General features: G+C 44.9%; 1 protein-coding gene across 2 annotated transcripts in view; it reads right to left on the bottom strand.

Annotated features, from left to right (window-relative positions):
- The window catches only part of DIP2B (disco interacting protein 2 homolog B), a 242,390-nt gene that overhangs the window by 82,392 nt on the left and 135,701 nt on the right, over nucleotides 1–24,297 (bottom strand). For both annotated transcript variants that reach the window (XM_075591661.1, XM_075591659.1), the window contains exon 3: nucleotides 13,826–13,957. In XM_075591661.1, the coding sequence (XP_075447776.1) occupies nucleotides 13,826–13,957 (132 nt within the window). The remainder of the gene's footprint in view (nucleotides 1–13,825; nucleotides 13,958–24,297) is intronic.

Raw genomic sequence — 24,297 nt, forward strand, 5'->3', positions numbered from 1 at the left:
TAGAGACGATATTTGAACCCAAGAGATGTGATTAGGTGACCTAGAGAGAGTGTGTAAAGAGAAAGGAGAAGAGGTCCCAGCACAGAGCCCTGGAGTACGCCCACAGAGAAATCGATGGAGGAGATGTTAGCAAAAGAGACACTAAAAGTATTATGGGAGAGGTAAGAGGAGATCCAGGATAGAGCTTTGTTACGGATACCAAAAGTATAGAGAATTTGAAGGAGAAGAGGGTGGTCCACATTATCAAATGCTGCAGAGAGGTCGAGTAATATGAGCAGAGTGTATTGACCTTTGCCTTTGGAATGTAGGTAATTCGTTATTTTAATGAGGGCTATTTCATTGGAGTGAGGAGTGCGGAAGCCAGATTGTAGAGGGTCTAGGAGAGAATAGGAAGTAAGAAAATGGAGCAAGCAAGAGAATACAAGACATTCAAGGAGTTTAGAGGCAAAAGGCAGGAGAGAGACAGGCGATAGTTAGAAAGACAGGTAGGGTCAAGCTTGATGTTTTTGAGTAATGGTATAACTGTTGCATGTTTGAAGGAGAAGGTACCAGAGTAGAAGGCGGAGTTAAACATGTGTGTGAGCCTAGGGATTATATTAGGAGCAAGATGTTTTAGGAGATGGGAGGGAATGGGGTCAAGAGGGCAAGTGGTAGAGGGAGAAGAGGAGATCAGCAGCGACACATCCTCATCTGTGACAGTGGAGAAAGAGTCAAGGAAGGCAGGAGGAGTTAGGAAGACGTGTAGGATGGGAGGTTTTTACAAAGGGAATGTCCTGACGTATGGATTCCCCTTTTGTCTTGAAACAGTCACCAAAGTCCTGAGGTGTAATGGAAGAAGAACAGGCAGCAGAGGGTGGTCTGAGTAGGGACTGAAAGACAGAGAAGAGTTGATGTGGGTTAGACTTGTGCATGTTGATTAGTGAAGAAAAGTAGATTTGTTTAGACTTGGAGAGGGCAGAGTCGAAACAGGATAGCATACATTTGTAGTCAAGGAAGTCTTCGAGAGTGAGAGATTGCCTCCAGAGGCGTTCAGAGGAATTAATGTAGGAGCACATGTGTGTGTGGAAATGTAGCCAGGGTCTGGGGTTAGAATGGCGAGAACGGCAGAGAGAAAGCGGGGCATGTAGATCAAGAGAGGAGGATAGGGCAGAGTTGCAGTCCTTGTCCAGGTTTTCAGAGACAGGAGCAGAGCTGAGAGAGGAGAGGGAAGAGCGTAAAGTGGAATCAAAATCTGGTAGGTTAATAGAGCGCAGGTCTCTGCAGAAGCGAGGGTTAGATGGAAGTGGAGAAGGGGAGAAGTGAGAAAATTAGATGATATGATGGTCAGAGAGAGGAAAGGGGGGAATGGAGAAATCAGAGAGAGAAAAGTTTTTAGTGAAAACCAGGTCTAGGTAGTGGCAATCTTTGTGGGTGCTGGCTGCAGTCCACTGTTGAAGGACAAAAGAAGAGGTTGGAGAGAGAAAGCGGGAAGCCCAAGGGAGAGGAGTCATCATTATAGCAGTTGAAGTCTCCAAGAAAAAGAACAGAGGAGTCAGAGGAGATAAAGAAGGAGAGTCAGGATTCAAAGTGAGAGAGACAGAAGGGGGATGAGTAGAGGTAGGTGGGCGATAGATCACCGCCACGTGGATAGGGAGAGGAGAGAAAATCTAGACAGTGTGAGCCTCAAAGCAGGGAAAAGCAAGAGAGGGAGGAATAGGAAGGGTAAAGTACACCGAGTTTGGCAAAGGTTTTGGATGTCAGGGTATCAATCTGTAACCTAAATGTTAAATGGGAGTCAAACCATATGCCCAGATATGTAAAACTAGTGACAGGGGCTGGGATGGTATTAAAGTTGGTTATAATCTGTAGCTCTGTCCTTGGTATCTTTAGAAATTTAGCGGCTGGTCCCAAATACCATTGTTACAGACTTGTCAGTGTTTACAAATTGTTTGTTTTGGGAAATTCAGTTTTCAAGTCTCTAAAAATCAGATTGAAGTACGTGCCCAAGGTCAGAAAGGCTAGGGCGGTGTGCATATAAGATTGTTTCATCCGCATATAAGTGCATTGAAGCTTCCTTACAAGCTGTAGGTAGATTATTGATCAAGACTGAAAAGAGTAACCTCAGAACAGAGCCTTGTAGGACACCGCAGTTGATATCCAAGGGGATGAAGTTAGAGTCCGAGATAGACATGTTGGGATCTACCTCATAGGTAGGAATTAAACCAGTTTAAAGCATGCTTCCCTATTCCAGAGCACTGCAGCTTGTTTAACAAGAAAGCATGAACAGTATCAAAAGCCTTTGCAAAATCTAGGAATATTGCACCAGTAAGTTGTCCCAGTTCTATTCACATTGGATCTCAATGCAAACTTTTTTTTTTTTTAATATTTTTATTGGGTAGTTACATGGATACAAGCATACATGTGATGATTTTACATCCCAATACAGTACAACATTTTCTAACTTTTCTGGAAGATGGGCATATTGAAATGCCCAGAGAGTGGGGCCTCCCAAAGAGGGGGAAGCTATGGCTAGTGAAGAAGAGAAGAGGAGGGAGGGGGGAGGGGGAAGGAGGAGGGGGAGTGGGGAGGAGGGGTTGGTGGGCGTTTGCCCCCAGCGACCGGCCTCCAATTTGTTGTTTTTAACTTATCCTATGTCAGGGATCTGTCATTAGTTTGGGGTGTTAGGGTGATGGAGGATGGTGTTGTCCTGTAATGTCAGCCAGGGTTCCCAAACCTTGTAAAATGGGTTAGATCTCTGTTTTAGGTAGGCTGTAAGTTTTTCCATCTGCATCACCTCGTTAATTCTTTTTTTTAATCATTCCCTTAGTGGGGGGGAGACCTTCTTCCACGAGGCCGCAACTTCACATCTCGCCGCTGTAAGAATAAAGGAGATTAATTTCCTTACAGGTCGGCCGATTTCCTCGATCGGTCTCCCCAGCAGGTAGGTCAGTGGGTAGCTCGAGGGTCGTGACCTCTTTTATTAGATTTTGGACCGTAGTCCAATATTTCTTAATTTCTGGACATAGCCACCAGATGTGTGCCATGTCCCCCTTTTGACCACAGTCTCTCCAACAAAGATCTGATGCCAGAGGATAGATTTTTCGCAGTCTCACCGGTGTAAGGTACCAATTGAAGAGTATCTTATAGATGATCTCTTTTGTGGTTGTACATATGGACGTCGCGGAGGCTGCTTCCCATATTTCTTTCTAGTCTTCCTCCTCAATGGGCGTGTTCAAGTCAGCGGCCCATTTGAGCATATAGTCATGCTCCACTGGGACTTCCTTAGTTTCTAGCATCGAGTACATTTTTGATATAAGTCCCTTTTGGTCCGAGTCGGGTTTACATAATCTCTCGAATTGGGTATGCGATGGGAGCTCTGGGTCCGGGGACAATTTTTGGACAAAGTGTCTGATTTGGAGGTATTTAAATAAATCCAAATCCGGGATCTTATATTTGGTGCGCAGGTCCTGAAAGCTCAGGAGGCTCCCTAGGGATAACACATCGGCCACTGTCTTAATCCCTTTCTCCTTTAGTTGATCGAATAGTCTCGATCAACATCCCGGGGGGAAAGTGGGGTTATCAAATAAAGGTGTAAGCTGCGTGCCGGGTTTCGAGAGCTTGTATTTGAGCTTGGTTTTTAACCAGACCCCCAGGTGTGTTTAGTCGTCTTTAATTTGAATTTTTGTAGGGGCATGTCTCCTCTGTTCATACTCCAAAGGCAAGCCGGCAGAGAAGGCACCTCAGAATAGTGTGTCTCTATTTTGAGCCAGCACCGCAAAGTTGGGTCCGAATTCCATAGTGCGGCTTGTTTTAGTTGGGCGGCCTGGTAATATTTGTAGATATCAGGAACTCCCATGCCCCCTCTCCCTCGTGGTGACAATAGCACTGATCAGGCTACTCTGGGTCTTTTCCCTTGCCAAATGAAATGAAATATCCTGTTTTGGATGTTTTTAATTTCTGAGCCGGGGACATGGACCGGTAGAGTCTGGAAATAGTATAACAGCCTGGGGAGAATATTCATTTTGACGGATATCATTCTACCGATCCATGATATCTGATAATCTTCCCATTTGCTCAAATCCTTTTTGATTTTATCAAAGAGAGCTGGGTAGTTATGCCGATATAGTGATTGGTAATCCTTCGATACATTCACTCCCAGGAATTTGATGTCTGAGGGACTCCATTTATATGCAAAGTTTATTTTAAGTAGTTTCACTTCTGGCTCTGTGAGGCTGAGATTAAGGGACTCCAATTTTTCACTATTCATTTTGTATTCTGAGATGCTGCCAAAGTCCTCTAGTTCTCTTTGGAGGTTGGGGAGGGAAGTTTGGGGTTGGGTTAAAGTCAGAATAATATCATCGGCAAATAGGGAGATTTAGTAGTCTGTGTTTCCAATTGCTACGCCTTTGATATTTATATTATTTCGTATTTTAGCCGCCAGTGGTTCTATGGTGAGAACAAAAAGGAGGGGGGACAAGGGGCACCCTTGTCTGGTACCGTTTTTTTATTTGGAATCTCTCTGAATTTCCTCCCGAGAGCCTAACTATTGCCGACAGGTTTTGGTATAGAGCTTGGACTCACTCTAGGAATGTATCTCTGAAGCCAAATTTTTCTAATGTTTTAGTTAGGAATAGACAATCAATTCTGTCGAATGCCTTCCCTGCGTCTAGACTCAGGAGCATTGCCTTGGAGTTTGTAAGGTGGACATGTTCAATTATGTTAAAAAATTTCCGGGTGATGTCCGAGGCTTGACGTCCCAAGACAAATTCCACTTGATCGATGTCTATTAGTCTGGGCAGTATAGGGTTCAATCTATTGGCCAAGATCTTGCTGTATAATTTAAGATCATTGTTTAGGAGCGATCTGGGTCTGTAACTCCCGCATTGCGCCTGGTCCTTCCCTTCTTTATGGATAATGGCAAAGGTTTGCCAGTGACATAGATGAGGGAATTGGGTTCTCTTCTAGAAATGAGTTGAATAGATTTAACAAATGCCTAGTCAATATTGGGAGGAACTTCTTGTAATATGCATTGGAGAAGCCATCAGGGCCTGGTGTTTTAGATATCTTAGAAGACTTTACTGCAGATACCAATTCTTCTTTAGTTATTTTGGCATTGAGGGAGGAGTTTTCCTCCTCTGTCAATGTAGGGAGTTCGCAGTCGTCGAGGTAGTGCGAAATTGCCTCTGATTTCAACGCCTCCGAGGTTCCCTTCTGGGTTTTCAAGTTATAGAGTTTGGTGTAATACTTGGTGAATTCCTCTGCTATTTTCTTCTCGCTATATAACATCTCACCAGACCCACCCCTGATCGACATTATCTGGGACCTCTTTTGTACGCCTCTTAATTTGGAGGCCAGGAGTCTATCAGCTTTATTGCCCTTGTCATAAAATCTTTGATTGGTCCATCTAAGGGCCTTTTCAACTTTTTCTAGTTGAGTGCTTTTTAGTTCGTTTCTTGGGTTAGTTTTATGTTGTTGTTCCAGACTAGTTATTTTCTCCGTCAGGTCTTTTACTGCCTTTGCCTTGATTTTGTTCTTATGGGCGGCGATTGAGATAATATTTCCCCTGATCGCCGCCTTATGGGCTTCCCATAGGATTGCGGGCGATGAGACTGATCCACAATTATTTACGAAGTACTCCTTGAGGGCTTTTTTAATCTTTATCTCCACTTCGGGGCAATTTAGTAGTGAGTCGTTTAGTCTCCAATTATAAGAAAAGGACTTCTGTGGATGCCTCTAAGACATTTTTAGTCCTTAGGAAATACTCAATGCGTGAGTAGGTCTGGTGAGGCGTCGAGAAGAATGTATAGTCTCTTTGTCCTTGGTGTTGAGTTCTCCATATGTCTGTCAGCGAGAAATCCTTGAGGATTTCTCTAAATTTCTTCCCCTTGCTCAGAGATTGGGGCGTGTGCGAGCGGCCCGGAGCCAAGGACTGGTCCTCAGCCGGGTTGAGTACCATATTTAGATCACCCCCCACTATCATTGAGGGTAGGTATTCTGGGTTTATGTCTTCCAGAATTTTGTTCAGGAACACCGTCTGGTTTTCGTTTGGGGCGTACAAGTTGACCAGGGCTATTGCTGTACCTGAGAGTGTCCCATACACCACGAGAAATCTAACCTCTGGATCTGTTACTGTTTTTGTTAGATTAAATGGGGTTCCTTGGCGAATTAATATCGCAACCCCCCTTTTTTTTACTGCTAAATGAGGAAAAGAACCCCCAGGGGAATGGCATTTGGAATGTTTTGGGCTGGTCTTGGGATGTGAAGTGCGTCTCCTGCAAGAAGATTATATCGCCATCTGAGCTCTTCATTTCTTGAAGGGCTGATCGTCTCTTTCTATTGTTTTGCAGACCTTTTACATTGAGAGAGACCAGTTTGATTACCGACTGACTAGCCATAATGAATTTAGTTAATAGAGTTTTCTGGGGCTTCGCCTTTCCATCCACGAAGTTCTGCTTTAGTCCCTTGTTTTCTCCTTTCAGGGTATAGGCCCGCTTTACCCTTAGGATGCGTGTGTCAGAGTTGGGGCCGCTCACTTGGGGCAAGAGGGGGGGCGGGGCAGGGAAGGGAGAAAGGGTGGAGGGGAGGGGCTCCTGCTGGGACAGTGTCAGCAGGAGATTTTGGGGCGAAGAAGAAAAAGACTAGGCTTCTAGGTGGCCTAGGGTAACTGAGAACCGGTCGTCTACTAGCCGGTTGATGGGCTTACGGCCCTTGGGGGGGTGGATCCGGGTCTATCACCTCTCGGGAGGGACGGGGAGTCGTGGACCCTAGAATAGCTTTATTTATTGCACCTTGGGTTGCTAACCCGGACTGCTGATGTGAGTCAGTGGCAGGGGAGCCCAGTTAGGTTGGGCCTAATTGGGGTGGGTGTCCCTGGGGGAGGTGGGTCGGGGGGGGGTAGAGGAATTGGACAGGGGGGAGGGGAGGGGGCGAGAGGGGGGAGGGGGTTGGGGGGGGAAGAGGGAGGGGGAGGACGGGTGGGGAGTGGGGCTAGAGGGGAAGGGTGGGGGCAGGGGGGGGTCAGGGTTGGGGGAGGAGGGGGTTGGGGAGGGCAGAGAGGGAGAGGGGGGGGGGAAAGGGGAGGGAGAGGGAAGGGCGGGGAGGGAATCTAGGGGGTGTGAGGGTGTGCCTAGTTCGCTTGTTCTACTTTTTATACAGGTCCTCGAGTAATTGGATGGGGGGGGGGGAAGATGATAGGAGGTTAGATACACTGGAGCAGCATAGGTCATAGATTAGGTGATGTTGCCTTATGCTGCTCTTCTTAGGTTTAAATACTCCCCACCTCTACCCCTGCATGTGTTGCCTTTGAGGTGTTTTTGGGGACATTTCTCTGTTTCCTTTTATAGCTACTGGCCCTCCCCTTGCAGTCTGGAATACACACCCAACCCCATGCCATGGGGTTTGGGGCGACTTTTCACTGTGTGGGGCTCGTTCCCTCATGGCTACTTGGGGGCAGTGGGGTGCAGGGGAGCGGAAGGAAGGGGGGGGGTAGGAGGGGAGGGGGGAAAGGAGGGGAGGGAAGCACAGGGGGGGGACGGGGGGACGCAGGGCACCCTTTGTTTATTCACCTCATTTATAGTGGTCTTCTCTGGGGGGAGCCCCTCTCATCATGCGGAGGGAGAGGGAGGCACGGGGGACCCCGGGTGGGCCGAGGGGGGAGAAGGCGAGGCCACATCCTGCCCGGGCAATGCCGTAAACATATAACCCCCCCCCCCGAAAGTGCCCACAAACCAGCCACTGCAACGGGACCGTCTGGGCCAGCACCGGATAATCTCTCAGTTCTGCGGGTTCTGGGGAACGTCCCTATGTCACCCCCTTCTCGACCGCTGCTGTGTAAAAATCCAGGGCGGTCAACGTGTCAGGATGGCTTAACGGGGGAACTATTCTTCAGGGCGGTGAAATCGGGTGGATCTCGCGGTGGTTCATCGTCTCGCGGGAAGGGATCCGGAACATGATTCCCGTGCTGGTCGTCCTCGGGGGCAGTCGCATCGGGGCTCCGTCTCCAAACTGGTTGCAGGTCTCGGCAGGTCTCAGGTCCAGGGGTCGCGGGGTAAGTCCGACATTAGATTACTTCTCTCTCGGCGTCTTCTGGTGCAGGGCGGCGATTCTCTCAGACGTTCTTGCTGGGCCGCCTCTGTCATCCTCTTGTCCTCGGTGTGGGGGGGAGTCCAGCCATGAAGGAGGGGGGGTCAGTCCCAGTGCTTGGGCGAATGGTAGCATGTCCTCTGGGTGCCTCATGGTAAGGAACCGGCCTCCTTTGTTCACTATTAGCTTGAACGGGAAGCCCCAGCGGTACTTTACATCCTTCTCTCTCAGGAGGGAGGTGAGGGGCTTCAGATCTTTGCGCCGGTTCACTCTTATTTTTGATAAGTCACTGAACAGTTGAATGGGTTCGCCCTGGAAGGTGAGGGGTTCCAATTCACGGCAGGCAGTTATGATTTTCTCTTTTGAAGAGTAGCTGTGGAGCCTCACAATGATATCACGCCTCCTTTTGGGGTCGTCTGATCTAGGCCCTAGAGCTCGGTGGGCTCTATCAATTTCAAGGTCCCGTTCAGCGATATCCTTACAGATCATTGCAAACAGTTCAAGCAAGTAGGGTTTGATTTGCGAAGGGGAGACCGTTTCAGGGACATTTCTGATTCAAATGTTTTGGCGAATGTCCCTGTTTTCCTGGTCTTCCTGGCTTTCTTTTAGTGCCGCGATCTCCTCACCCAGGCGGATTATCTCTTCCTCCGCTGCTGTTTGTCTGTTAATGGCCCCCTTCACTTTGGTTTCCACCTCAGTAGTCCGGTTGGTTAACAAGGCGATTTCCTCCCTTATGTCCCGCACTGCCTCCTTGATGTCGGCTTGCAGGGAGAGATGTAGTTTGGCGTACATGGAGACGAATAACTCCTCCATATATTCTCGTGTGAGTGGCTCCCCTGCCTCTCTGCCTTGTCTTGGATTGATTATGGGCCCACGCGGAGGTCGGCTGGCCTCGTGTTCCGCCGCCATCTTGCTTTTCAGCAAGCTCCTCCAGCTTTTTTTGGGACGGCGAGAAATACTTCGCGACCCCTGGGGCTGCGGGCTTCTTTCCTTTAGAGGACATTGTAGACGAGTTTGGCTCTGTCCCAGGCTCGAAATCGGGGTGGAATTTAGGCTTTTTCGGTGCTTTTCGGTTAGATTGTGCAGTAGGGTCGATGGAGCTCCTCGTTCACCCAACCATCCCTGGTGACGTCACCGGAAGCCCCCCCCTAAATGCAAACTTTTAAGAGGGTAGTTCACGTGGAGGCGTTTGGGGCGTAAACCAGATTGGAATTGGCTAGGGAAATTTGTCTTGGTATAGTAATTGCTTAATTGGCAGTGGACACATTTCTCTATGACCTTGAATAGTATAGGAGGAAGAGAGATTAGCATGTAGTTATAAACACTGTTTTTGTCCCACTTTTGACGATTGGGACAACTCTGGCCGTTTTCCAGGTCTTTGGGGTATGGCTTGCAGACAAAATAGAGTTGATTAGGGAAGCAAGTGGTATGGCAATGGCTGGGGCAACAAGATGTAGGAACTTTGATTGCAGTAGGTCAAGTCCACATTTGCTGCTTCGTTTAATATGAGGAGCACATGTGTAATCTCCTCTTCAGATACTGGGATACATTGAAAATTGTGGGCAGTATTGGGAGAGGGTGAGGCTATAGTTGTTTTCCCAGATTGAGCTTAATTTTTGTAGTTCGGGTTGAGTTTTGCTCATAGGGAAGTAGCACACCCCATAAAGCAAGCATGTCAAACTCGCGGCCCGCGGGCCGCATGCGGCCCACCACGAACATATTTGCGGCCCAGCTCGCCAATATTTAATTCACGCTGCGCGCGCTTTCTACAAGGAAAAAAGAAAAAAAACCTCCCCCCTCTCCCGATTGGCTGGCGCGTGTTGGCACGCTGACAGATTTTTTTTGGGCCCGGAGCAAGCTCTATCTGAGCTTGCATAGTGAGGCCCGCCTCTTCCTGCTGCCCGCCTCTTCCTGCGGCATGGAGCAAGTCAGGTGACTACTGCTCCATGCCTGCCTTGCTTCCCCCTTGCCCTCCTGCTACGATTTCCTCCCCCGTTCCAATTTCCCGTGTGTGTGTGTGTCTGAGTGTGTGTCTGTGTGAGTGTGTATCTGTGTCTGAGTGTGTGTCTGTGTGAGTGTGTATCTGTGTCTGTGTGTATCTGTGTCTGTGTGTATCTGAGTGTGGGTGTGTGTGTCTGAATTTGTGTGTGTGTATCTGAGTGTGTGTCCCCGAGTGTGTGTGTGTCTGTGTGTGTGCGTGCGTGCGTGTCTGAGTATGTGTGTGTGTGTCTGAGTGTGTGTGTGTTCTGAGTGTGTGTGTGTGTGTTCTGAGTGTGTGTGTGGTGTGTGTGTGTGTGTTCTGAGTGAGTGTGTGTGTCTGAGAGAGAGTGTGTGAGAGAGAGAGAGAGTGTCTGAGAGAGAGAGTGTCTGAGAGAGAGAGAGAGTGTCTGAGAGTGGGTGTGTCTGAGAGAGAGTGTGTCTGAGAGAGTGTCTGAGAGAGAGTGTGTCTGAGAGAGAGTGTGTCTGAGAGAGAGTGTGTCTGAGAGAGAGAGAGTCAGAGGGAGAGTCACAGAGAGGGAGAGTCACAGAGAGTCAGGGAGAGGGAGAGTCAGGGAGAGAGAGAGGCAGAGGGAGAGTCAGAGAGAGAGTCAGAGAGAGAGTCAGAGAGAGAGTCAGAGAGAGAGAGTCAGAGAGAGAGAGAGTCAGAGAGAGAGAGAGTCAGAGAGAGAGAGAGAGTCAGAGAGTGAGAGAGTCAGAGAGAGAGAGAGTCAGAGAGAGAGAGAGTCAAAGAGAGAGAGAGAGAGTCAGAGAGAGAGAGAGAGAGAGAGTCAGAGATGCCAAGTGTCAGGAAGAAAACATTAATTTTATCGGTTTTTTTTTATACTGTACTTTTTTAAATAAACCTACGTTTCTATGGAAATTGACGTTTTTGTTTTTTTGCGGCCCACCTAAACTTAAACCTTGTTTATTTGGCCCGTGTTAGCGTTTGAGTTTGACATGCTTGCCATAAAGTATGCATTGAATGTGTTTGCAATGTCGGTGGGATTTCTCAGAGTAGTATCATTCTTTTTTATATTAGATTATTGTTGATGGCTAAAAGACTAGAATATATTGTTGTTGACCTTCCAGAAGTTAGCTGGATTTGATGTATTCTGGTGAAGATTGTAAAAGTAATATTGGGCTTTTGCTAGCCTTGTGCATGTATTCCATAGCAATCTATATTTAAGGTAGTGCCAGTTGCTTTGTAGCTTTTCCACAAGGCATCCCTAAAACAGTAACGTGCAATAAGGTTGGTTGTAATCAATGGAATGTGGGCCCCACTTACTATTATTCTGCATAGCGGAGCATAGGTATCACAGAGTTTTAAGAACTCTGTTTGGAAATAATCAAGCACAGAATCGAGGTCACATATCAAGTCGATTCTGTACCAAGAGCAGTTGGTAAGATCAGCCAGAAACTGATGTGGATTAAAGTTTCTAAATGTTCTAGTGAGTAGAACTCTAGGGCGTGATTTGGGTGGTCTGATTTTCCTTACACATTACACTATTTCATGGTCACTGAAAATGTCAGTTAGGATACCAGAGGATTGGATTCTGTTGGGACTAGAGGATAGAAGCCAGTCTAGTAAGGAGTGGTTGTGAGATTTTAGGTTTGTCCGTGTGGGTTGGGAAATTAGTTGGGTTAGGTTTATTGACTTGAGTTGTATCTGGGTTTTGTTATTTTTAGGGTCAAGCGAATTGAGGCAGAAATCCCCAGGAACTAACAGCTCACACTTCCCATTCAGAGAGGAAATTGAGCCAAGAAAGTGAGTCATATCAGTCAGGGATTGTAGTGGGGATTTAGGGGGCAGTAGATGCCAGCAATAAGAATTGGCTTAGAGAAGGGGAGGGAGATTTCACCAACTAGGATTTCAAAAGAGGGTGGGCTTGGGGGGCAATTTAGCAGTGTCAATTTTAAGGAATCTTCAATATAAAGTAACATACCTCCTCCACTCTTTGACCTATCTTTCCTAAAAATGGACTATCCCTGAATGACGATATGTGCATCGAGAATTTTAAGAGTTAGCCATGTTTCTGTGAGAATGATGGCTTTGGGTTTATGCATAAGGCACCATGCGCTTAGTTCATCCAGTTTGGCCAAAAGGCTACAGATATTCATATGTATGACAAATAGTCTTTTTTGGAACTTGAAAGGGGTATTCTCAATCGTCTGGGACAAAGTTTAAAAGAGAGGGCCTTGGTTTAAATCAATATCCCCTGCTAAAGAGAGTCAATCTGTGATGTTTGCCATTAGAATGAGTAGTGGTTGGTGTACTGGTTATCAGAGTTCTCCACCAATATTTAGAAGATAGTGCAAGGCTTTTAAATATTCCTGGGTGTATGAAGGACATCGGGTGTGGGCCAGGAGGGAGGGGTTTGTAGTGGATAGTGTGTGTAACATTTCCATGACGCCACAGTAATTAGCAAACTTGAGGTAAGTAGCAGGTTAATTGTCACAAAAGTTGTTAACTTCGCATGAAGCTGTAGTAAGTACAGTTAGCGTGCGTATTGAGCAGACAGCAGATGTGTGCCTTTTACTTGCCACTGAACGCGTGCTGCGTTTGCAATGCTAGGATCTGTTCAGGGATTGCAGAGGAAGTTGTGTGCAGACCAGTGTTGGAAGACAGCAATAAATAAAGTGTACAAAGGGGTTAATTGTGCAGGCCAACAAGCATGGGATAATAGTGTGCTCAGCTGAGCTCACCGATTGCTGCCTTGTGTAGAAGTTTTCAGAAGGATCCAGACTCCAGTCCACCACTAGTCCAACAACATATTCACAATAGGTTGTAAGTAGTCTTCCAGGGCTAGACGTGTCTTATGGCAGAAGATTGCTTAATAAATATGGCCCACCGACTCTTAATATACCATTAATAATTGTTAAAAAGTCCAATATGAAACAGAGATCACCCCAAAAATCTAACCACTCATGTAGGTCATCCCACATCCTCCCAGCAAGAAATGTATATGATCTTCAGCTCAGCATTTCACTACCAGACTTTGGTAGGCTGTGCAACCAGACCAGGCTTTGTGTTCCTTTTTCTATGGTAAGACTATGGTAACCGCAAAACAAATTGAAAAGTAAGATGCATTGAGTAAACAAAGAACCGTTAACTGTTTTATTTGTTTTCTTAAGTCAAATATGTGTGGGAAATAAGGAATGTAATATAAATGCTGACAAATTCGGACATTGAAATAATTTCTTGTTAGACTTTGTAAACAAAGTCATTGCAAAGAACTAATGGAATCCATGATAAATTATTAACGATGTGGAAATGAGATTTTCAATAAGAAACATCAGCTTTAATCTCATCAATTCATACTTTTTGCACACAGAATGCTGACTTATTATTAATTTTTTTTTAAATGATGAAGCAAATGTGAAACACAATATTCAGGCCAAAAAGGTTAACCCCTTCAGTGCTGTTTTGTTGACAACTATAGGACTGCTTGTGACCCTTGTGATGAAGGTTGATGACCACTGATGGAAACTGATCTGATGTTCACACACTGTGTGTAGATGATCATTTTTGGCTCAATAACACAATAATAATTTTAAAGAGTGAAAAATCCCTGCTTTTAAAAACAGATCGTCTTAACTGGCATTTATTATGTAAATGTTACTGCGTACAAAGCTTGCCCAGCAAACAAATACAAACTATTATTATAGTGCATAAATCATGGCTTAATCAAGTCAATATAAAACAAATTCTTTATACCATCATTTAACATCTAAATTAGCCGTATCGGTCACTAAACATCTGTTAAACTGATGTCTATGTCCTTACCGGAGCGGTAGCGTTCATCTCTGGCTCCCCCGGATCGGGCTCTGTGGTACTTAGAGGACGATTGTGTGGGAGCTGCAGGCGATGCAGAGGTTGTTTGGTTTCGATGATCTTTCTGTAGTGCCGGGTCAACACCTGCAAAGCAATGAATGATATGTTTAATATACTGCACTTTCAAAAGACACAAAATGTTAAAAGATCTCTCATAGTTGCACGATGGGGATGAATTGAGATATAATAATAAAGCAGGAGGTAACTTGTCCGACAATACAGCTCAACCCCCTTATAACGCTGTGCTTGGGGTCCAAAGAATCACATCGCATTATAAGTCGATCGCGTTAGAAATAATGTACAATAGTATGCATTGTACAATAAAGTATTTAAGATACCAATAATCGTGTTGTAAAGTATTCATACATACGAAAATTGGGAGCCACGCTTGCATCGCGTTATAAGCAGATTCGCGTTGTAACGGATCGCGTTATAACGGGGTTGAGCTGTATGTCTATCTGGGACCAGTTAAAGAGTACCAGTACGGCAGTACCACTTAGACCAACATTAATGTATTGTAGTTAAAGGGTGTATAACTTATATTGTACCATTAAAAAAAAAAATCAGACAAAGAAATGTATTTTTAAATCCTTTTGTTTTTAAACTTTTCATGCGTCTATGGTAATTAAATGATTTTTACAGTTTTACCTAATTTTTCTTCTCATGAAATCCATCTACAGACATTCTCTCAAAACAATCTTTTTATATACGCTGGAGCCTTGGTGCCTACTACTAGGGAAACCCTTCCCAGATTTACTCAGAACTGAAAGTAAACTCATTTCCCATATTACTGCAGCAAGCAGGCGTTTAATAGCCAGAAACTGGAAATCTCAGACAGTTCCGACCCGGACGCAAGTCAAAAATAGCATGTGGGAAACCGTGAGCATAGAAAAACTGACAGCATACTTCAATGGGACTATGCCCAAATGTAGAAATATATGGGTTCTTTGGATATCCGAGTTTGCACAGACAAGAGGCTTATTAAGGATGTGACCTACTCCCACAGCCCGATTCTCCTCCCCTCTCTCCTTAGGGCTGTTATATAGTAAGTGCGGCCGTGCCTGTGCTTTTTGTAAATATAGTGTGAGAGCTGTGAAGGTACAGTGTGTGTGTTTGTGTGTGTGTGTGTGTGTGTGTGTATGTACGTGTGTGTACGTGTGTGTGTAATTTATTATTTATTAAAAAACAAAACATTGGTAAAAATAAAAACATTTGTGCAGACACACAAATACATACACACATACATATATGTGTACACACACACATATACATACATTCAGCGCCGGTAGCGGCGCAAAAAGATGCTTTTCCCTGTCTTCGCCGCCGTCTGTCGGCTCCCCTCTCCCTGCCGTGCGCGCGCGCGGCCCTTGTGTATAAGGGCTGACTCACGTCAGCTAACTAAAATTCCGCGCACGCCCGGCACTATAGAACGTGTGTATGCCTCCCTTTCATTCATTCATTCATTTGGCATATATGCATACGAGAGGCACCTTGTAGGTAAAGTACAAGTAAAGTGTACTATGACAACCATGGTTAACTTATGAATCTTGGTTATTTGCTTCCCCTTATTCTCGCTTCTCCTCCACCCCGTCCCCCTGTATTTTTCCTCCCTCCCAATTTGTTTCAAAAGTGAAAAACAGAAAAAGACACACAAAAAGACACACAACTGCTAGCTCCTTGTGACCATGTGCACCCTTCACCTACATGTGCATCAGAGGCCAAAAAAACATAATCAGATTGGAAACTTGTTGGGCAACAGATTTTGGTTTTGTAAAGCAGCAATACAGGTTTCATTTTTTATTATTACGGAATTTAAGTTGGGGGGTCTCCGGAGCTGGACTGTGTTCATTTCAGCTCCGGGGATCCCCTGCTTCCAGAGATACTTAGCTCCGTATGGGGTGCTGCTATATCTGCAGTTAGAGAAACTGTTTGTCTAACATAATGGCAGCGTTTAAATGTCCTGTGTTATGCGGGCCAATAGGAAGTTGTGACATTATCCGGTGTGGCTTCTTATTGGCCCGTATGACCGGGACATTTAACCTGAAGATGGATACCGGCATTACCGGAAGTAGGGGGTCCCCAGAGCCGAAATTAACAGTTCAGCTCCGGAGACCCCCTGCTTTAATCCTTTAATACATTTTTATTTTTACAAAACGATTAAAAAAAATAAAAGTTGTATTGCCGCTTTAAAATACTATGTACAGAGTAAAAACTAAGAGGTTTCATTAATAAAGCAGATCATTCTCTCTGAGGCTGGACTGTGTTTTATCTCTGAGGAAGCAGTGTTGTCTTCCTCCCTGGCTGTTGCAACAAGCAGATTAAATATATACCCCCTTCTGAGACCCCACAGCTAGTACCAATCACAAAATCATTCAGTAAAAAAACTGCAGCTATTCAGTGCATAGGAACCATTACACAGAAAAGATATGGGAAAATAGTGATGTCTACAGAGCATACATTTATGACAGATTTGATGGTCCTTTTATAGTTATGCATGATAATTTTTGCATGTGCAAGACAGATGGATTTATTAATCAGTGGTTTATTAAAGAGCCAATCCTGCCCTGCTCTCAAGGTCTGGCTTCCATAAATAATAGAATATGGATGAAAATTGCTTTCTATATTTGTACATCTGCCTTCATTTATGAAATCAGAATGCCCAGTGACATTACAAAAATTCTCATAGTTAATAGCGCTTTCTAAAACCGTTTCAATGTATGGTGCAAACTGCTGAATGCTATGTTTTTTGTATGAAGTATTAAATATTTAAGAATGAGATTAAAGGAAGAGAGTAGGTATTAGGCCAGTGGTGCGCAAACTGGGGGGGGAGGGAGGGGGCGAGAGTTTCTGGGGTGTGCGCAGCGCTTAAAGAGGCCCAGCACTCTTCCCCACAACATAGAAATTAAATGCCGGGGGAGCGCACGTGACCTCTGTAAGTCCCTTACCTTGTCTCCGGCGGCTTCGGGCGACACGGCATCAAATGATGTTGTGACATCAGAAAACACAGAAGAAAAGGTAAGTGGGGGGGACACACGCGAGCAGACGGGAGTGCAGATTTAAAAAAAAAAAAATGGTTTGCGCACCCCTGGATTAGGCTATGACTGTAGCTATCATGACAATGCAGCACAAAGACCAAGTTACTGATATTTACTAAAAATGGCTTCTCTCTGACAGTTAAAGGGCGAGAGCCCACTGCAGTCCCTATTTGACCAGTATCTTCCTAAAACACATTCTGCAATTTCAATTATGCAACCTTGCTTTACTGTAAGATTTTGTGCAAAGCGACACAATATAGAATTCTCCGGCAATACCATGGTTTAGTCTCATGGCCACAGAAATGTCATATTGCAATATGTGTTTCCAAATAGTAGATCTCAAACACAATGCCGACATTATTATTAACAATATAGCAAATAAAATCCTGTACATTAACAGAAATCAACATTTGTTAAAGAAGCTATTAATGCTGCGTTATTTTTTTTAGTAATGTTTGTTTAGAATCCACATTGGGGAGCTGAATCACGGTAGTTGCTGGGGTATTGTATTCTTGTATTCGCAGGACAGGAATACTTGTTTGGAGGACACAATATGGTCATCGGGGTGACCGCTCCTTCAGCCAATAGAAAGCCACAAAGTCAGTGGGAGAATATGTTGCAGCTTCCTATTAAGTAAACCCAGTGGCCATATTGATTTTTCTCTTCCAACATTAGCACTATAACCCCCAAAGATTTCTCAGGATCTTCAGTAATCAGCCCACATTGATTCAGTTTAAAGAGGCACCCAATTTTAGGGTGGATTGCTGCTCTATATTTCATCTAAAAGATCATTTCACTTCCTTTGGAAAAGGTTGCTTCTTCAGTTCTTTGAGATTTTCCAGTCTTTGAAGCTTATGCACAAAAACACAGATACATTATTTTTTTGTTTGCACGATCTGCAAAGAATCACAATTCCAGGGACCCTTATGGCGAGTTAAACATGTCGTTTGTAAATACCCCAGTTAGTTTTGGAATGCTCTCAAAGAATTACAGTAACAAGCGGACATCCTGATGCAGTTTAAGGCAGCTTCAAGAATCCTTAATTTCGTTTAGATGTAAGCAGATCCATAAATAAGTTATGAGGAGTAAAAGAGTAAGACAACCCCTCCACTGTATAGTGTACTGCAAATAGAAATACCACTGTGATGAAAAGGGGCCCAGGGACCAGTAAAATAAAGGTTACGCCCCGGTCCATGTCCATCCTTCCCTGGGGCTCATCTGGTTACCAGAAACCAGAGGTACCTGGTTTTAATGTACTGTATAGCCCCTTGCATATTCTGTATTTTGATTATTTTATTCCCGTGTGAAAATGTTTTGCAAGTATAAAGATGTGTTTGGCTGTGCTTTATTGTTGCACCAAAGTCTCTGGACATGTAGGGCTGGGAAACCCTTTGTGCAGCCCGCATGTCCAGAGAAAATAGCTGCTGCTCAGACTGGAGGAGGAGGAGAGGTGCCGGGGATAAAGCAAAGTATCTAGTAGTGGAGATCGGGCCAAGGAGGCCATTCGCCCCAAAAGAGGAGCATATGGTTGCCTCCCCAGCCAGCCCAGAGGGAGAGATCTCCTGTCGGCCGGGGGAAGCCATCACCGAGTTCCTCTGGTAGGTGCTGCTCTAATTGGCCTGTTTGTATTTCCCTTTACAAGCCCTTTAACTCTCTAAGTCCACCACCAGCCCTGATTGGCCAATGCAGACGAGCCCTCGCCTCCTGATTGGTCCATGAGCAGCAATCACACTATGATTGGTCGCCAGCCCCTCTACCATGCTTTCATATGCTAGCGGGTAAGCTAGATAAAGAGAACATAATCAGCGCTCCACAGCTCATTCTGATCCCGATGTGCAGTGTTCGACAAACCTATACATTTGCACGCCCCGGGCGAGTGGATTTAACATCGTGGCGAGCTCCTATTGGCCCAAGCAGCACACGTGTGGTACTAGGTGGCGAGTAGATTTTTTTGTTCGGCGAGTAGATTTTTTGGTGATTTGTCGACCACTGCCGATGTGCACACTGACTGATTATTTGTTGTGCTCTGAGGCTGTGCCAGAGACACCTGAAAACGAGGCTGAGAGCCTTGCCAGCAGGAAATGTACAAATGCTTTGTGCTACAGCAGGGGGGCGCAAACTTTTTTCCCTGCGCCCCCCTGCCGGCTGTCCTCTCACTCCCGCGCCCCCCCCAATCCCAACTTACCCCCGCACCGGCGTAATGACGTCACGTTGCCATAGCAAAGTGACGTCACGTGACCTCGCAGCGCCATTTTGACGCCGCGTTGCCATGGCGACGCCGGGAGGAAGCCGCCGGAGCCACGGGTAAGTTAGGTTTACAGAGGCCCTGCAGCTCCCCCGGCACTTAATTTAAGTGCCTTCGGGAAGCGCGCGGGGCCTCTGTAAACCCCGCGCCCCCCGTCGGCAGTCTCGCGCCCCCCCTGGGGGTCGCGCCCCACAGATTGCGCACCGCTGTGCTACAGGACTGTAGCTGTGCCGGAGAAGCGGAGAGCAGGACTTTTCAGCAAGAGCTTTTAAAGTGCTCTGCCGTGACTTGTACCAGAGAGGTCTGGACAGTCCCAACGTCATCGAAGCGCGAAGCAAGCCTTGGTAAAGCCTTTGCTGTGGCACTCAGCACCTAGCCAGCTCCAGTAAGATTCCCCCCATATGCCCTGTTTTAGTGACTGTACTGTAGCTCAGATTTGTGTGTTTGTGTTGTGCTTGCTGAATCCGGCTAGAACAAACAATTATTTATCAAACTGCTTTGTCTTGTGCCTTGATCCCTGGGTTAAGTTCTGGTCTTCCGTTACAACAAGTACCAGCTTCACATTGCAAAACCAGTAACCAACCTTGCACTGAGGGGACCCAAAAGTTTGGAACAGCGGTCTTGGAGAAACTCACCGCTGTTATCCAGAACTTTAACAATATAGAAGAGAACAAAAAATAGCGATCCTCCTGGGAGAAGATGAAACCACAGCAGAACTGGCTGCACACTATATCAGCACCTGCCACAGGCTGAGAGATGCCCACTAACCCCCACATCCCTGTGTGTAATTGTCACCGATGTACTGTGTTAATCATTGTACCCTATCCCCTTTTATTCATGTACTGTGTAACCATTATACCCTACCCCCTATTATTCATGTACTGTGTAACCATTATACCCTACCCCCTGTAACTTATGTACTGTGTAACCATTATACCCTACCCCCTGTTATTCATGTACTATGTAACCATTATACCCTACCCCGTTACTCATGTACTGTGTAACCATTATACCCTACCCCCTGTAACTTATGTACTGTGTAACGATTATACCCTACCCCTGTTATTCATGTAGTGTAACGATTATACCCTACCCCTGTTATTCATGTAGTGTAACGATTATACCCTACCCCTGTTATTCATGTACTGTGTAACCATTATACCCTACCCAGTGTTACTCATGTACTTTGTAACCATTATACCCTACCCCCTGTAACTTATGTACTGTGTAACGATTATACCCTACCCCTGTTATTCATGTAGTGTAACGATTATACACTACCCCTGTTATTCATGTACTGTGTAAACATTATACCCTACCACCTATTATTCATGTAGTGTGTAATCATTGTACAGTACCACCTATTATTCATGTAGTGTGTAATCATTGTATCCTACCACCTATTATTCACGTTTTGGCAATACTGAAATGTTCTTTCTTCATGCCAATAAAGCTTATTTGATTTAATACTGGTGTTGCACTTCATTAAGCCAGTCTGTACTAGAAAGCGGTGTAATATGGCAGGCATAAGTTTATATGGGTCAGTGTTCAAATGGACAAGAAGTAAAAAGTGGCGCACAGAGCTAATTTGCATGTCATTACACAGAATCCCAAGCTGCAGTTGAAGCACTGTATGACAACAAATATTGGTGAAAGGCAGGTTTGCAGACCTGTCTGAGATATGTGAATGTGCTCACAAGTGGTATTTGCATTTAGCTGCAAATGAAACCGTTGAAAGTATATAAACCACCCAAAGCAAACAAAGTGGTTTACGAGGAGAATTGAGTTTCAAAACAAATAAACGTCAAATAAAAAAACAGAGATGAAAATCATTCCCAATAATTAATTACAGCCAAACAAGTTTAAATTAAACCCAGAAGCTGCACGTCAGTAATTACAATGCACACCAATAAAAAAAATATATAACAATTTCATAAAACACTTTTACAAGAATAGGCATGTTTGGAAGTAGAGTGTATAATTATGCAGGAGATTCCTAGTTCAGCGTTCTGTTGGATCTGCTTGTAAAAAGGGTTGAATGCAAAGACAAATGATAGAAGTTCTACACCAGTGGTTCCAACCTTTTAAGAACAGCAACATTATTTAAAATGTACTCAAAACCGGTATGGGGAGTAAAAAAGTGACAAAAAAGAGTCAAAAAAAGCCTCCACCGTACATTATAGTGGTAATTTTTATTTGCTTAAAATGTATTGCAACTCATTGGTACCCCGAATAATATTTATGACGACTTTGCAGGAAAATCCAGGCCACTGATCCTATGCACTAAACTACTTTGGTAGAGCTAATATTTGTAAATACACACCGCTTTTATTTTCTAATATTGCATAATAACATTTACCAACCCGTTTGAATGATAACATAAAAAACACGCAATTGAGCTTACGGAGTACTGAGGGAATTCCCGTAACCTCGTGCAAAAACCGGACTCTACAGGGCATACAGTATATTGAAATCAACTGCTCTGCAGCAACGCGGCTTCACATATATTAACATGCCAGAATCAAACAGCAGTTTCCAGAGTTTGAAAAGATATATGTTTTACATGTCCAACCTGTGCAACATTGGTATTGTGATTATATAGTGCCAATGTTATTGACTTATTGTTTGTACCACTACAGCTTTGTGGATGAAGCAAGCAGTTAATGTGCAAAAAAACCAAACCTTCCTCTTCTCACTGAATAGTTGTGCTACATATAGAATTCTCCTCCTGTCTTTTAAGGTTTTGCACTCACCTTATGCCTATGCAATCTGATGGCCTGCTACTTACCGGCCTGCCACTTCTTTCTACGTGATCTACTCTTTGCTTCTTTTATCTCTACTCCTTTGTCACACCTATGTCTCACTCACCGCTTGCTACCTTTGGAATGTCCATCGTGTCACTTCGTTCTCTCACTATCAAGACATCTGACAACTCACCGTTTTAGGGAAGTGCTTTAATAGATTTATCACATGTTGACTACACACACCAAATAAACTTCCTTCCGTCTAACACATGCACTCCGTTTATGTAAATTTATCACCTACCACTTTGATTGTAATCTCTTCTCACATCCAAAACCCAGACTATGCGCCCACCTACTTCAACCTTTAACCCTTAGGGTGCCAAGACAGGCACTGCCATGGTCTCTTAGCCACCATGTCATAGGATCCCTGACGTGCTATGTCATAGTTACATACATAGTAGATGAGGTTAAAAAAAGACATGCGTCCATCAAGTTCAACCAATGCTAAATTTAGATGACAGATACTTTATCCTATATATCTATACTTAAAGTATATTGATCCAGAGGAAGGCAAACAAAAAAAACTCAGTGACATAATATCCAATGATATCTCATAAGGAGAAAAATAAATTCCTTCCCAACTCCAAAAATTGGCAATCGGATTACTCCCTGGATCAAAATCCTTCTCATGTTTACTTATTTGTTATATCCCTGTATACCTTTAATTTCTAAAAATATGTCCAACCTTTTTTTGAACAAATCTATTGTATCTGCCATCACAGTCTCCATGGGTAAGGAATTCCACATTTTAACTGCCCTTACTGTAAAGAACCCTTTCCTTTGTTGCTCGTGAAATCTCATTTCCTCCAATTTTAAGGGATTACCCCGAGTGCTTTGTACTGTCCTTGGGATAGTTATTTTGAAAGCTCCATGTACTGTCTCCGAATATATTTGTATATAGTTATCATATCCCCTCTTAGACGCCTCTTTTCTAATATAAATAAATCAAATTTAGCTAGCCTCTCCTCCTAAATTAGATTGTCCATCCCCTTTATTAATTTGGTGGCTCTTCTCTGCACTCTCTCTAGTTCCATAACGTATTTTGTAAGGCAGCGGTGCGCAAACTGGGGAGGGCGCAAGATTATGTAGGGGGGTGCGCAGGCTGCGTGCGGGGAAACCTGGGGGCGGGCAGAGCTGTGCACGGCCAGCCAGAAGGCTGCTTCCAGTTCTCTGCTGTGTCTGCCTGCAGAGGGGGCGGGGCCTGCAGAGGGGGCGGGGCCTTGCTGCGGGGCCTTCCCTGCACACAGACAAGCCCTCCTCCCCCTGTCTGTTACCCGCCCGTTTTCAGCAGCACATAGGGGGACCAGAGCAGGCTTAGTTACTCCCTCCCCCCACCAGAGGTGTGTGTGTATATATGTGTATGTGTGTGTATGTGTATATATATATATATGTGTGTGTGTGTATGTGTGTGTGTGTATATATGTGTGTGTGTGTGTGTGTGTGTTTATGTATATATATATGTGTATGTGTGTGTATGTGTATATATATATATATATGTGTGTGTGTGTATGTGTGTATATATAGGGACAGCAGTGTGTGGTGTGTGTGTGTGTGTGTGCTGTGCCTGTTGGTTGTCTGTCTGTGTGTTGGTTGTGATTATGTGAGTGTTGGTTGTGTGTTGTGACTGTGTGTGTGTTGTGATTGAGTGTGTGCTGTGTTGGTTGTGATTGAGTGTGTGTTGTGTGTGTGTGCTGTGCCTGTTTGTTGTCTGTGTGTGTTGTGATTGAGTGTGTGTTGGTTGTTATTGAGTGTTGGTTGTGTGTGTGTGGGTGTTGTGATTGAATGCAGCTGTGCACAAACTGAGGGGGGGGGGGGGGCGGCACCCCGGGCGCAAGATTATTTAGGCGGAGGGCTTGCGGCAAAACCTGGATGCGCAGGCAAAAAAGATGTGAGCGCGCGGGCGGCCAAACAGAATAGTGCAGGTGGCGGCCACTTGGTACGGGGGAGGCGCACGCCCCAGCGCTGTGATGTCAAACGCCCCTCCTTCCGGTGTCTGCCCTACAATAGCGCTGTGTTCCTGCTCTCCTCCGCTGGCAACCTGCTTCGCTGCGATCCTCTGCAAGTGAAAGGGTCGGCTGCCACTATATCATAATTAAAACCAGAGACATAACATAAAACACAGACAGGTGTTCTGTATGCCACTATATCAATCATACTATGAATGTACAGAAATAATTAAAAAAAAGTGTAAACACTTCCATGCTCGTGCTTGCAAAATTATGCAGGACACCCTGTGCTCATGCTTGGAGAGTTGGTGATATCACCGCTCTTAGTAGCAGCGTGGACGCAGCCTAATTTTGCAAGAGCGAGCTGTTGAAGTATGTAAGTATTTAGGCTGCG

Source organism: Ascaphus truei, chromosome 3 (genome assembly GCF_040206685.1).
Source record: "Ascaphus truei isolate aAscTru1 chromosome 3, aAscTru1.hap1, whole genome shotgun sequence".
Lineage (NCBI taxonomy): Eukaryota > Metazoa > Chordata > Amphibia > Anura > Ascaphidae > Ascaphus > Ascaphus truei.